Here is a 14,686-nt window from a genome sequence, read left to right on the forward strand (position 1 = left end):
TTTGCCCCCCAAGACCATCTGACCAGGAGTGGTACCACCCACAGTGGTCTGCGTCCTCCCACACCAATCATCAATCAAGAAAATGCTCTTACAGACTTGCCCACAGGCCAATCCGATGGAGGCGGTTCCTTGCTGGGGTTTCCTTTCCCCAGGTGACTCTAATTTGTGTCAAGTCGACAAAAGTTAATGGGCACAGGGCGAAGCTGACGGTGGTGATGGCAGTGATAAGGTGATTTTGACCTAAGCAACGGTGGAATAGGGTGATGGAGGCTGGGAGGTGAAGCTGAGCTGTGATGGGAGGGATGGAGGTAGGGGTGGAAAGCTGGTGGGGAAAGAGAAAAGGGAGGAGGAGGAGAAAGCCAAGGTGTAGGGAAAAGGATGAGAGAGAGGGGAGGGCTGGAGGGAGGTAGGGCTGGAGGGGACAAGGGGAGTATAAGGGGAGTGAAGTTGGGATACAGAGGAGGACAGTGAAGGGGGAGTGTGTCCCTAACAGCAGTGCTGGCGCCTCGTAGCTGGGGCGGGGCTCCTGGCCCTGTTCCACCTGTCACACAAGATCAGCGTGCTGAGGACATCGATTTGGGATGAGGTGCTGGGGCTGGGGCCTACCCCCCCCCCCCCGCCCGCCTCAGAGCTGGGGGAGGAACCTCAGGAAGATAGTCTGAGTGACTTGTAGGGGTGCAGTGGCCTAAAGGACTTTATCCTGGGCCAGAACAGAGCCCGTGGTGGGCCTATCCGGTATCTTCTTCTCTCTGAACAGGGTCTCTGAGGGAGCCAGGATCCTGGGTCCCCAAAGTCTCCCAGGAGTTTTGTTGCCCCACCCAGCAGAGATGTAGGTCTGTGTTCTTGGTGGAGAATCATGGCAGGCCACTGTATGATGGCTGCAGTTTGACCATCATAGGGCTTTCTCGAGCCCTAATGGTGGCTTTCTAGCCGGGCTAGTGTGAGCTGGAGTGATCCTGCTTCTCTGAGGCTAGCGGCAAGTCTCCACTCTCTCTTCCCTATTCTGAGAAACTGAGGCACAGCCCACTACATCTGTCTCATGTCCTGGCTTGGCCATCATTTTCCCTCACCTGGGCTACAACTCCAAGTGGCCCAAGCCCCTACCGTTCCCCTGCATCTGCCCTGCACCGGTCACCCGCTCAGAACCAGTACCCAGCCAGACACTCCACTAAGCCCTCTACTATGGGCTTCTGACTCAGGTATCCCACCAGGCAGGCCAAATGTCTGACTTGCATCTTCACCCCGCTTCCTTGGATGTCCTAACCACGCAGTCTCAGTTCACTCAAGGATGACAGTAATCCAGGGGCACACCTCCCTCTGGACTGGGAGCTTGGTGCACTGATTTCTCCTGTCCCTTGCTCCCGTGCCTGCAGCTGACCTTACAAATCCCTGGGAACAATGGACAAAATAAAACACTGATGGGCGTGGGGGTAGGCATGGTATAGGTGGAGGTTCTGGGCTGGGCCTCAGACCCAAAGCACACATGCAAAAGGAAGGACCTGGAAGGCAGTAGCCCCAGAAGTAGCAGGGTCCTTCCACCTGAACATCTTCACTTGACTATCCACCACCAAACCTCCCAGTCCACACGCACCCCGCCCTTACTCTCTCCCCACCCCCACTCTCTCTTCTGCGCCTCCCTCTCCCACATTAATCTCCAGGCCTCTCACTGCTGATTCAAGCAAAACAGAGTTTGCCTTTTCCCCTCTCGGCAGTTTTTTGTTGGCAAAGCAGAAAGGAATCGCAGCATACACATGCCTCAGCCTCCTGCCCAGGGAGCCGCTCTGAAAATGAAGCACCCCTCCACGGCGTGTGCTGCCTTGGGTTGTATGCACGAGAAGCACACAGGGACACCCCTCTTCTCTCAGCCGTATGTTCTCCCTGCTGGCCCTGGATGCTGGGTCTGCGCAGGCTGTGAGGAGACAGGCCGGTCCCCGTTCTTCCCTCTCAGGCAGCACATATGTGTGACAGATGTCATGTGTCTTCCTCAGGTATTCAGGGCCCTCACTGACCAGCTGGCCTGGTCCTTGTTCATGGCCCTAGGGCCCACCTATGATCCACAGTAGTTAGCATTTATGTGGCTGAGCCAGAAGGGGCTGCAGCTCAGAGCGGGGGTGTGGACAAACAAGAGTTGCCCAAGAAAGGGACATGGACTCTGAAGGCTGAGAAGACGCCAGCTAGGTAGGAAGGTTTGGGGAACAGTGTGGGGCAGGGTGGTGGCAAGAAACATGCCAGGGTAAATGGGCCAGAACCCATTTGCTCACATTCCTTGCGGGGGTGGGGGTGTCCATCAGCTGGCCCACTGGGGTGGCTGCCATGCATTGTTAAGATCAGGGCTAGTACCCTCCAGCATACACGGCTCTCTGGCTGGCTCCCACGGTGCCGGCCTATGTTACACACACCTATTTTCCTGTCTAAAGAAGTTCACACAGAGGGCTAGGTAGGGCTTCCATTACCACACAGTCCTAGCCCAGACAGAGCTCTAGACCCAGGGAACCATGGTCCTAGGAGCTCTCCTGCCATGGCAGCTGGGCCTCAGCCAGGGACCGCTGTCCTGCCCAGGGACAGTGTGCCCCAGGGACTCGTCTCACACTGGGAGAAGGCATGGATAAGCCACTCAGACACAATGGCTCCTGCTGCGAGGAGTCACCATGGCACAGGAACAACTTTAAGAGGGACCCCTAAAGCGGTGACTTTTGAGCAGGAGATTTGTGATTTCAGGTGGAGGAGCTCAGTTAGCAAGGGCCCAGGAACAAAGGCCTGGGCCTGGTGCGGTCAGCAGAGTGTGGCATCAGGCTGTGGCAGCCTAGAGTCACTGTGTAGGTGAGGGGCAGCTCCTTCCCTCGTCTTGACAGACCATCCAAGGTGTGTGTGTGTGCTTGCATGCCTGCTTGGGGTGGGGGAGGAGTGGGGGAGGGAGGGCCCTCGCATTCACCACCCTCCACAAGGGCTGCCCAGCCTGTCTTCTCTGATTATCATGTAATGGCCTCCTTGACACACAGTTTTATTAATAAAATTAACAAGAGCTGAGGAGCCTGAGTGACCTTGGCCATTCTGCTGCACTGGAGACTGTCCTAAGAGGGCAGGTGAAGAAGGAGGGGACACACCTGGGTCCCCTGGGAACCTCGACTGCTTCGGAAGGAAGTCGTGCTTGGATCTTCCTGACTCACGTGCTTAATGGTCTACATTCGCCCTCGTTAGACCGCAATGCTGACGTCCGCACGGGGTGATGTGCAGCGGGACACTAGACTGTGTAGCCAGACCCGAAGCATAGAATTGGGGACTCTTACCTGGGGGCCCCATAGAAGAGATTGGAGGATGTAAGGGCGTGGGCTGCTGACTGTGGAGCTGCCTGCCTCTCTTTTCTGGGCCTTCCTCAGATTCAAGGGGCTTGGATGAGCTGTAGCCTACTAGGGCTGCATGAGTGGGCAACCGCTGCCCCCTGGTGGTCCCTGGGAACAAGTTCCCCATCTGTTTTTTTTTTGTTCTAGTTCTGGGGATTGAGCCCAGGGTTTCATGCGCCTTGGGCAGTCTTTCTGTTCCTATCCTAAACCTTCCACGGCCTTTGAGGAAGAGCATCTCCATGGTTTTGCCGTACACAGTTTAGGGTTGCTTCCCACATGGTGCCCCCATCCTGTCCCTTTGGAGTTCAGGTCCTGAGCCCACTCTTCTAAGAGACCTGCCCAGGCCTGCATGGGAGCAGCTGGAACTGGGCAGCCGGGTGGCCAGAATACTTGTTTCCTGGGCAAAAGGTCAGACTCTGAAAGCTGGGGCACTATAAGGAGGCTGCAGATAAAATGCCTTCGCTGGGACCTCATACGGAGAGAGACCGGCAAGGGAAGGGAGGCCAGCGAGGTGACTGGTGGGGCCGCTATGCAGCAGGCCTGCTCTTCAGGGTAAGAAGACATATCTGAGGGGACATTCCCAGAGCAACTGGATCTGAGGATAGAGCCAATGCAGCAGCAGAGTAGATGGGGCATGGCAGGGGCCAAGAGGCTTGGGCGGAACAGCACCAGCCCTGCTGCCCTCTGCAGAGGGCAGCCGTGGGAGCACTGGAGAGACTGGGGCATCCCTGGTGCGGGTAAAGAGGCCATGGTCTCAGCCTCCTCTCATCTGATCGACATTTTTAATAGACATCTCTAGTTCTAAGCAAGCCGGGAGGGGGCACCTGTTGGTCCCCTGGTGCAGAGGGCAGGACGCACTAGGTACACCTGGCTAGCTGGAGCTGGTTACAGGGTGTTGTACACAGCAAGATGGCCTCCACAGCCACCTGGGGCACGCAGGGGTCCAGGGTGCCCAGCTCAGGGACAGGTGACACAGTTCCTGTTCGTGCAGGGGTCAGGTTGACTCCCAGTCTTGCTTTGTTTGTTCTTGCGGCTCCAGGCAAGGATGGGCCAGGGGCGGGCACGGGCAGGCATCGGCGTCTCGAAGCCACACTCTCTCTGACTCCACAGCAGTGCTGGTCGTCGGGGTCCCTACAGCCAGGACAGGGACAGATGTGGTCAGCCATTATGGCCTGCCCTATCTGTGGCCACCCTGGAAAGAGGGCAGGGCCCTCTAGGAGTGATAGGCGTGTTAGGAACATGTCGGGGACATCTGAAGTGGCCATGTAAGGCTACTTGCCATTCAACCTGGAATGGCCTTGTTGAAAAGATGTGACCTCTGGAATAGACTGGTTTAGAAGCCTCTAGTCTGGGGACAAACCGCCACTGATATGGGCTGTGGGCTTCATTTGGAGCAGGACGATAGCCACACTGTGGAGGTACCATCACAGGTGAACACTGCCCAGGAAGCCACCTCCACTGAAGGCCACCTTCCCACCTTCGCTCTGAGGCCTCTTGGACAATCAAGAGGAAGGCCAGGGCTGGGTAGGCCTGGAGTTTGGGGATCTTCTCCCAGGCCAAGGATTCACCGTGCTACGTGGCTCAGGGCTAGGCAGCAGGGACACGACCTGCAGGCTCACGCCGTCCTCGCCCATGCCCCTCAGCTGCGCCACCACCTCCACGTGTTTCCACCACTTGCAAGGGCGCCCATTCACAGACACGATGTAGTCGCCCTCCTTCAGGCCAGCGGACTATGGAGAATGCGGATCAGTGAGGCGGTGGCAGACTTTGATGGTCTGGGATCTCAACACCAGGGGCCGGAGGAGGACCTTTACCTCAGCCTGACTCCCGGGAACAACAGCAGCGATCAGGACAGGTGAGTCTCCCCGCAGTGTGAAACCAAAGCCACCCTCTCCTCGGGTCATGCGCACTGGCCCTACCAGCTGCCACCGATTCTTGGTTGAGAACACAGACAGGGGTCCCTGGAAGGAGACAAGTGGTAGAGGCCTGGCTGGGTGGCAGTCAAAGAGCCCTGACCTGCCTGGCAAACCCATTTTAGCCCATATCCCCTAGGACAGAAACAGTTGAGGGGCCAAAGGGAAGGGGGACAGGGAGGGAGAGCGGGCTTGCTCACCAGTCGATGGAAGAGGTCAGTCACCTTCACCTGGGACAGGCTCGGCATTTTCACCTCTGGTGCGTGGTGGGTCTTGGCTGACAGGGGCAGGAGGGAAAAGAGAACTGGAACTGAACCCCAGACTCTTGAACCTCCCAGAACCAGAGTTCCACGGGTGGGGCTTGGCTCAGTTCAGAGGAGTGTGTGGCCCTCAGTTGCAAGCGGGACTTTCCTGGCTCCTCAAAGCCTGGTGTTCCCACTGACAGCCAGGGCTATACTAGTTCCCCAAACAGATGATGTATGGAGAGACTTCTAGGGATCCACCTGGAAGCCCCAACGGGCACCGTGCCCCTCTCCTCTCTTGCCTTGCAAGAACCTAGAAAGCAGGGAAGGGGATGGTAGGGGATGCTGGCCTGATATCCTCCCAGGGCTCCACTCGGCAGCCCAGGCTGTCTCTCCACCCACCCAAAGACGTTTGCACTATGCCACCCAGGCTGTCCTTCGACTCTGTCCTGACTCAGTCTCCCTGGTGCTGGGCTGGGACCATAGGCATGTGCCACCACACCTGGCTGGCTGACGGTCCCTCAGCAGTAGCTGCAGGGGCTCAGCCTGGCTATTTGACTGACATACTCATCCCAAAGGGCCCTCCCTGGCTGCTCACGCTGGATGTCGGGGGCCTCCACAGCCTCGAAGAAGTCATCCTCACGCTCGAGCTCTGAGTATTTGGCCAGCGAGTGCCGCAGTGCCTGAGTTACCACAACCTGTAGCAGGTCTACCTTCCGCAGGACTCGGCACAGAGTGTGAAGCCGCAACGCCTCCTCCTGGCCCAGGATGGCACGCTTCAGGTGGGCCTTCGCTGTGCACAAGCATAGCACTGTCACACACACACACACACCACATACATGCGTGCATGGGTGCCCTACCCACTGGCCCTGTCAGGCTGGGCACACACACACCACACATGAATGCACGGGAGCCCTGCCAATGGGCCCTTCCCAGCTGGTTCCCAGACCCTCTGTCTCATCATGGATCAGGAGAGGGAAAGGGTCAGACAGTGTTGGCCGAACTAGGAAAGTTCTGCCAAGCCAAACAGTAGAGCAAGGAAGAGTTGTCCCCAGTATGTACCCACCTGCCCAGCACTCCCAGGAGCCCCTCTCTCAGCAGCTTCTACCAACCCAGGGATGCCAGCTGATGAGTGACTATGGGGGGCACCCTGCCACGTTTGGCCCAGAGCCCTGTCTGTGATGCCTCACCAAGCTTCCTGCGCTCTTCCGGATGCTGCGGCAGTGTGGGACCTTGGGGCTCACAGGTAGCTGAGGGCTGGAAGACGTGTTCCTGCCCTGGGAGCTCTCCCTTGTCAGCTGCTGGGGGTCAGAGAGGCCATGAGTATGAGCAGAGAGCCTTTGTGGGCTCACACAGGCATGCGGGGTGACGCACTCACAGGAGCCTTCGCAGAGGGCCATGGCTGTGTGGTAGTGGGCCAGGGCACTGAAGTGCTCAGCCTTGACATGTGCCAGGTTGGTCCAAGAGGCGGGCAGGTGGTCTCGGACAGGTGGCTGGGCCATGACCTGGTGCACGAGCCCATATTCAGCTGCCACCTGCCAACAGGCATGCTGGTCCAAATAGAGCCTCTGCCTTTCTCTGGGCCCAGGGAGCTCAAGGGGCAAGGCCAGTCGAGCCCTAGTAGACAGCCTAAGTTCCCTGCCTATGCACCCTGGACTCCACCTATTCTGTCCCACATTCTGGCAGCCTCTCCCTAGACTGCTAGCCGAGCCAGTCCGGGACATCCAGGGCTTCAGTTCCTGTTCTCAGGACCACACATACCGGGGCAGCCACTGGCATTAGGGAATGACACAGAGCATTAGAGGCGGTGCCCATTCCTGCCTGACTTGGGTCCAAACCAATGCTGCTCAGGTCCTACTGAGCTCTGCTCTTTGAGTGGCCACAGTTTGGCCATCTCTTTGAGGTTCCCCGGGCAGGGCTCCTTGGCCTTACCTGGGCAGCTTCCTGAGCCAACTGCAGCTGAGCTGGACAGCTGTCGGGTGTGTCAGAGGCCAGCAGCAGAAGGCCCTTGAAGATGCACTCTTGTGCCTGGGCAACCATGAGCTGCTCCAGCATGGAGAGAGATGCGGTGCTCATGTCTGCGCTTGGTGCGTGGGAGAAGTTCTCCCTCAGGAGTCTGAAAGCCCCTGAGGATGGAGAGAGTGCTCAAACAGACAGGGACCTCCCATGCCCACCAGGACTACCTTCTGAACTTCCCACTAGAGGACTTATGTGCTAAGTTTTTCACGCAGGGAGGCCATGTCCACCAGCCCTGTTTCCTGCCCCAGAGAGGGGCACCATATCCCGCCTACTATGGTCGACAGCCCTCACCAGCAGCCCTCTGGAAAGCCTCAGCGGCATGGCTGGCGCCCTCGGTGCAGGAGCAGTCCTGCCGCGCTCCAATCTGCGTGTGGAGTGCCCCGATGTTAAACAGTATACTGCCCTTCTCGAAGGCCAGAGCCCGCTGCTGTGCCGGGACCCCCGTGAGCGAGTCGTACCTGTAGTATGGTGTCAGGATGGGTACAGTTCCCATAACAACCTGGCCTCCCATCCCTGGGCCTCCACCTCTGTTGCTAGCCCCTACCAGTGGAAGAGCAGCCTTGGACTCCTGGCAGGGCTAAAGAAACGGGCATCCAGGAAACAGAGCTGGCTATAGTAGGCAGCAAGCAGATCCAGGCCGACCTCGTCCCTGCTGGGAGTCCTCGTGGCCTGCAAGGGAGAATCCAGTGGGGCCCAGTCCCAGGATCCACTACTCATGATGCCATCCTCAAATCTCCCTGGGCATCATATCCAAGGAATACTTGACACCCCAGGAACTTTGAGGGCAGCCTGGCACAAGAGGCCAAGTAGGGCCCCGGGGAGGGAACAGGCAGTGCCACTGCCCAGACCAACAGAGCATGGCCAGAGTGGAGTCACCAGGTCCTTTCATGAACACTGGCTGTGCCTATCTCCCAGGTTTCCTAGCGTGTGGGGGCTCCGCATGAACCTCTGCATTGAGACACAACCTATGACTTGGCTTCCACTTCTGCCTCTGGAGCAACAAGAGGGGAAGCAGCCCACCCACCTGCCGTAGGTCCTCTAGTTCCTGGATCTCTGTCTCATAGGAGGTACCATCCTCTCCAAAGTGCTCAGAGATCAGCTCCTGTTGGAAGAACAGGTATTGCCCTTGGGGCACGCCATGCCTGATAGCCTGTTCTGGGGAGGGGAGGGGCCAGGGAAGAGCAGGTTGTCTGTGTAGTTGGGGCCAGGAAGAAGGGCTGAGGACCTGGGGGCTGTAACACTGGTGGATGCTGATGCTTTGGTTCCCAAGTCCTGGATTCCAAAGACAGAACTGGGCCAGGATACTTGGGGTGCTATTTTACACACATTCTTTCATCTGCCATCTTGGAGACTCAGACACTGAGTCATAAGGTCATGTCATTTTCCCATGGGACCCAACAGGCCCAGGAAGAAGAGACATGGAATGTTTTGGGGCCTGAACGCTCTCCAGGTCACTCAGGAGCCAGTCATTCTCAAAGAACAGGTGATGGTGACATCCTTGAGCCAGGAGACCCTCTGCGTGGGATCCCAGAATGATGAGACCCTTCATAGCCATTCTGGGGCAGGGCCCCAATCCTAACCTTTATCTAACCCTTAGCCCAGGTTGACATCAGAATCAGGCAGCAGGAAGGTAGTGCTAGCTCCTGGTAGGGCAGCCCTTCCTCTCCCCATCCTCAGCTTCCTCACCTGTTCAATGGGATGACTAGATTAGGGAGCATCTAACCCCAGCCCACCTCAGGATCATGTCCTTCAAAGGTCACAGGCCAGCACTTACCTTCAGGGGTGTGGCCCAGTCCAACTCCTTGGTTTCCTTCAGGCCCAGGGGGATCATGGGAATAGTAACACTTTCACTAAAAGCAGAAATAGGAGCTCTAGACCTACTGCCCCTAGTGGCCTAGAGACCTCTCCCGAGGCTCCCAGCCCACAGCTTCACCCTCCACACAGTGGGCATGCCCCGCCTGGTGTCTCACACCCCTCCGGCTGCTCCACATCCGCACTGCTGCCCAGCTCTGCCAGCTCCTCTTTCAGCAGCTGCAGGTTGGAGTTGACATAGCTCAGCTCCAAGGCGACTGTCTCTCGGACCCAGGTGTTGCTGGTGGCTCTGGGAGAGGGGAGAAGACCCATGCCTGAGGCAGATCCAGTAACCCAGCTCTCCTGTCCCACCCAGGCTTCAGAGTCCACCCACAGGGTGCTGCTGGGCTAGACCCCACTGCTAGAGTCAGGGTGGCAACAGCTAAGTAGGGCTGGCTCAGAGGCGCCTTCCTCCTCTTTTTTAAAAAAATTATTTATCTTTTATTTTATGTGCGTTGGAATTTTGCCTACATGTATGTCTGTGTGAGGGTGTCAGGTCCTCTGGAACTGGAGTTACAGACAGTTGTGAGCTGCCATGTGGGTGCTGGGTATTGAACCCGGGGCCTCTGGAAGAGCAGTCAGTGCTTTTAACTACTGAGCCATCTCTCCACTGTCCCCCCTTCCTCTTCTATGATGCCTCCTCTAACACAGCTCATTCTCCAAAGCCATTGTGATTCCAACACAAGTTCCCTGGGCTGTGGGCACAGCCAACCCTCCCCGTGTCTGCACTGGGCCCCAGCACAGGGAGCAGGAGGTCTCTGGTGACAGGGAAGAGGAGGATGTTGGGGGGTGGGTCATAGCCCTGGGCTCCCTTGCAGAGTACAGAGTGGTTACTGTGTTTAGAGGAAGCTGGGTCAGAAGATCATTTACAAGGTCCTCAGCCTTGGAGTGCTCAGCCGCCTACCATACACAGCTTCTGAGCAGCCTCCGAGGCTCACCAGATCCTGTTGGGCCTCCTAAGGAGGCTTTTGGTTCCTGACCAAGCATATGTAGGGAGGCCTAGAGGTGGCAATGGCCTGGTTTGTCTGTGAGGGTCTAGGCTGAATGGTAAAGTATATAGTGAGGCTACTAGGACCCAAGTGGCAGCCACGTCACGCCCATCTGCCCATCTGTCCCCAGTCCAGGGTCCTGCAGTAGCAGGTGCTCACCTGTAGAGGTTCTCGGCACCCGTCCGCATTCGCAGCTCCTTGCTGATCTGCTGGTGGAGCCGAGCCCTGTGGCTCTGCAGCTGGCCAGGCTGGTTCTGCATCAAGGAGTCATAGCCCTGCAGGGAGGATGACGGTGGTGATGCCCACGGAACCCCCATCAGCATAGCCTCTGCCAAGATCAGGGAACCTCAGCCTGTCCCTAGGAAAGGAAGTGGTCACTGTGGGCTGGATCCTCAGCTGGTGTCACAGGGAGGGGCTGGGCAGGCCTGGCTGGGAACATGGGTGAGATGCTTCCCCACAATGCTTCATGGATGCCGTAGACTCAGCCTCATCCCCAACATCTAATTGGCTTCCCCCATATAACCCCTTTCCTAACACCGGGTTATCCATGGTCCCACAGTTTAAAATACGGTGTGATGGGGCTCTGGACATAGTTCTATGAAGAGATGGCTCATTGGCTAAGTGCCCACACTATTCTTGTAGAGAACCCAAGTTTGGTTCCTAGCTAGCACCCATGCCACAACTGCCTGTAATTCTACCTCTGGGGGATTCCAACACCTCTGACCTCTGAGAACACCTGCATTCATATGCAAATAACCATACACAGACATGCACACACATAATTAAAAATAAAATCTCTTAAAAATTAAAATATGTTGTAATCTCCATCAGGAAGCCCGTTCTGCTCGCCCCTGCTGGAACCAACCTTACATGCCCCGAGGACTCACCAGCTCATCTATGTAGCTGGTACAATATGCCTTGGGGGTCTGGCCATCTTTCCAGGGAGCTACCAGCAAAGCCCAGGACAAGCTTTTTTAGAGGGACCTGACCTGGGCTCTGCCCACAGGGTTTTTCAAGTAGTGTCCATGCCCACAGCACTAAGAACACGGCCACCAGACAGTCATGAACCTGTGCTGCTCAGGCAGAGGGGACTGGTCTGTGACACAGACAACTAGGCATTGGGTTCCAGTGTGTCTCTGCCAGCCCCAGAGGGAGGAAAGCTCCTCCTGTGTAATGTGAGACAGGTGGCTTGAGCTATCGGTGACATCCCCTCTTTCCAGCCACAGGCTCAGTGTGGGAGGTTCCTCCCAGGAGTGGGGAGGTCAAGGAGTGGGGATGAATGGTGTTGTATACAGCTTTAAGCCCTCCAAGCCCTGCAAGGTTCTTACCCTGCCTAAGACTTGGTGGCAAAGATTTTGTAGAAGGCAAAGAAATACGCGCACTAGTGGTCACAGGGATCAGAAGGCTCTAGTCCAAACGACACAGTGGTGTGTGTGTGTGTGTGTGTGTGTGCATTAACCCCGACACTGCCAATACTCATCATGCATTCAAATTGTGGCCTCCTGTCATGTAAGAGCCGTCTCAGCACCTTGCAAGGGTTTAAGCAAGGCTTACACCTTGGCATGGATGGAGTTCCTGGAAGGCAATCACCTTGACTGTGGTCCCAACTTTCCAAGAGAGGCTCATGTCACTGAAGAGTGCCCACAGAAGTGGCATGTGGGTTTACTCTGAAAGAAGCGGCCATTAAGTCATCCTTGGGTGACCACAGATAGGTGACTCACTCTCTGGATAGCTGGCACAAGACAGCATAGGGGCAGAGGAGGTACCAGTGCCGGGCCTCCTTCTCAGGACCCATCCCTATCTGTGCAGGATGGACACTGGGGCCATGACAGTCTCCTCTCTTCCAAGCCACTAAGTAAATGACAAACATCTTTCCGAGATCCTACTACAAAGGCTCTGGAGTCCTAGGTTCTGGTGAGCAGCTAGGACTGCAAACATGTTGGGCAGTAGGCCTTAGCCCAGTGATGACCCATGGCCCCATCCCCTCCCCACCCTGATGGGGAGTTGCACCAGCCAGCCACTCTGGGCTCTCTAGGCCCTGGGCCTGTTCTCGGCTTCTTAGTTTGGTTCACTCAAGGAGGCCAAGCCAACCTGCTAACCTGTGTTGGCAGAAGGACAAGGCAAGCAAGCCAGAGACAAATCTATAGGGCTGGATGGATTCTAGAAGCTGATGGCCTACACCCAGTTTTCCACGCTGGGTGCCATCTCTCTCCTGGTGTAATCTCCCCACCCTCTGGAAACAAAAGCTACCCATGGTGGCAATTCCTGTCTAACTCTGGGAGAGCTTGCCATCACCTTTGACACCCCAATAACAATGGTCCAACCAGGACAGGGTCTGACCATGTCCAGAGAGGAAAGAGATGAGAACGGAGAAACAAAACCTCCCACCCAGTGGCCTGAACTGGCCTGCCCCCCAGGATTAGCAGAACAGAGGGGACAGTTATTCCCATACAGGCCTGGGAATAGAAAGAAGGACTAGGGTAGTCCCAAGCCCTTCCAGGCTCCCTCACTGAGTCGGCTCTTTGGGAGAGTCCCACACTCTTGACAGGGAAGCTGCCCAATGCAACAAGCACTCCCTCCAAAGGGCACCCACAAGACATGGCCAGCCTGTGAAGAATTCTTTCGTGGAGTACATGGTGTAAGCTGTCTCTCTTTTCCTCCCTCCCTCCCTTCCTCTTTCTCCCCTCATCCTCCCCCATCTCTCTAGTGCCAGCTAGTCACTGTGGCATGAGGCATGCCAGGCAGGAGGGAGCCCTTGAGTGATCTGTCCAAGACTGGGTGCCCTCTCTCCCCTCCCCCATCTGCTAGGAGACCTGAGCCACATACACACAAAAGCTGGATAGAATGAGCCAGGAGCAATGTGCAGTCTGACACCAGGAAAGCGGAAGGGCAAAGTGCCATGGCAGGCACCTGGGAGTAGTGACAGGAGCCTCTGCTTAGCAGCACCCCGCCCCCCCCCCCCGGGGCGGGGGGGGGGTTGAGTAGGAGTATCACAGAAAGTGCACAAACACTAAGAAACTTAAACACTCACGGATCCCTAGGAAACACCCAGACTGGGGCCGCAGAGTGAGATCAGCCTAACACCCCCTAGGCAAAGAATGAACAGGTCTCCATTCTACCCCTATTTCCCCCGGGATTCCTGGAAGCCCAGGTACCCTCATCCCCAGAGACAGGGGTTTGGGAGCAGGTGTGTGTTCTGGAAAGTGGCAAGAGGACAGAAGGTTTCGCCCGCTGCTACAAACTAACATCTAATGGTCACCCACTTCCTCGGGCGTGCATGCAGAGGCACTGTTAAGGAAAGGAGGCTACACGGGTGTCAGAGAAAACACCTGCTCGGTCGTGGAGGTCCGAGCTGTCATCGATCAGAACTAACTTTTTGGTTCTGAGAACCAAGGGGATTCCTCGCTTCAGGCAGATCACCCAGTCCTTGGCTGCGCCACTGGCATTCCCACCGAGCTGGAACACAGGCTCTGGCCTCTCCTTGGGGGCTCAGTTTCAATAGTCCCAGGAAGGAAAGGCCGCAAAGGCCGCGCCACACAGCACGGGACAAGAGGCTGGGGATCCACACCCCTCCTCAGCCCCCACCTTAGGGTTGCTGCTGTCCTCCTGCAGCCGGTCGCTGTCCTCGCTGGCGCCCGGGTCATCTGGCCTCTCCTCGAGGATCATCGCCGCCTGCCTGGACGCTGACCCCCAGAGGCCGCGAGCAGCAAGTCCCTCGCACTCCTGGGAGGAACACCCGCGCTGCCCGAACTGTCCGGTCCTGGAGGGTGCGACTGACCGGCGAGGCAGGGCGCGGGCCCCGCCAGCAAAACTTGGCTCCGTCCAATCAGAGTTGACTGCTGCTCCGATCGACAGCAACTACAACTAACCAGAGTGAGAGAGAGGCAGGCTCCTGGTAAGGGATCTGGTAACCCCTAGCAACCAGGGCCGCTGGCCGAACACAGTACGCATGCGCCACACTGGCGGCTGGGCTTGCGGGAAAGTTAGGAAAAGACTTGCAGAGCTGGGGGCGGAGAGCGGGCGCGGCTGCGGCCCCTGCTGGGACTTCAGTACTTTATCTCGTCACCCCGGCAACGGGACCCTCCAGGACTGCTCTAAAAATGTTTACAATGGGGTTTTTAAACGGTTTGTTAGAGACAAGTGCTTGTGCTGATTCTTGAACAATGCCTGCTTTCTTCCCTGCACTGCGGAGTAGAGCGTCGCTGCGGTCCCCTTGCTTTCAGAACCGCCTCCAGAACCATGGTTATGCATTCGCTTCCAGAACACGCATCCTCATCGACCTGCTTGTTGTTCCAGAACCTGCTTGCCTCCTGGGCCTTTTGTTTTGAGAA

At 56.9% G+C, this 14,686-nt stretch overlaps 1 protein-coding gene across 4 annotated transcripts; it reads right to left on the minus strand.

The window, feature by feature from the left end:
- Positions 1 to 2,984: 2,984 nt before the first annotated feature.
- On the minus strand, positions 2,985 to 14,154 carry Rhpn1 (rhophilin Rho GTPase binding protein 1). Of its 4 annotated transcripts, none has more exons than XM_050145353.1 (15): positions 13,941 to 14,154; positions 10,515 to 10,630; positions 9,488 to 9,616; positions 9,290 to 9,365; positions 8,540 to 8,617; positions 8,060 to 8,184; positions 7,807 to 7,973; positions 7,429 to 7,622; positions 6,875 to 7,001; positions 6,687 to 6,797; positions 6,095 to 6,289; positions 5,455 to 5,531; positions 5,156 to 5,302; positions 4,910 to 5,071; positions 2,985 to 4,472 (listed from the first exon to the last, which is right to left on the minus strand). In XM_050145353.1, exons 1-15 carry the CDS (start codon positions 14,019 to 14,021, stop codon positions 4,299 to 4,301), a joined length of 1,959 nt encoding a protein of 652 aa, XP_050001310.1. In that variant the 5' UTR covers positions 14,022 to 14,154; the 3' UTR covers positions 2,985 to 4,298. The 4 variants fall into 4 exon arrangements, with proteins under 4 accessions (XP_050001310.1, XP_050001309.1, XP_050001308.1 ...); XM_050145352.1 differs by having other exon boundaries at positions 6,687 to 6,794; positions 6,875 to 7,031; XM_050145351.1 differs by having other exon boundaries at positions 6,875 to 7,031.
- Between the last annotated feature and the right edge of the window lie 532 nt (positions 14,155 to 14,686).

This window comes from Alexandromys fortis, unplaced genomic scaffold, assembly GCF_014885135.2.
Source record: "Alexandromys fortis isolate MF-2015 unplaced genomic scaffold, M_Fortis_MF-2015_v1.1 scaffold_2_1_26212458, whole genome shotgun sequence".
In the NCBI taxonomy this organism is placed as follows: Eukaryota; Metazoa; Chordata; class Mammalia; order Rodentia; family Cricetidae; genus Alexandromys; species Alexandromys fortis.

Bases quoted from the DNA above. Each gene is read 5' to 3' on its own strand.
- Rhpn1 (XM_050145351.1), bottom strand. From the start codon at position 14,021: ATGATCCTCGAGGAGAGGCCAGATGACCCGGGCGCCAGCGAGGACAGC. The intron at 7,623-7,806 runs GTGAGGGCTGTC...CTCCATCCTCAG, and splicing joins GGCTTTCCAGAGGGCTGCTG to GGGCTTTCAGACTCCTGAGG. The intron at 6,290-6,686 runs GTGAGGCATCAC...GCTTGTGCACAG, and splicing joins GGAAGAGCGCAGGAAGCTTG to CGAAGGCCCACCTGAAGCGT.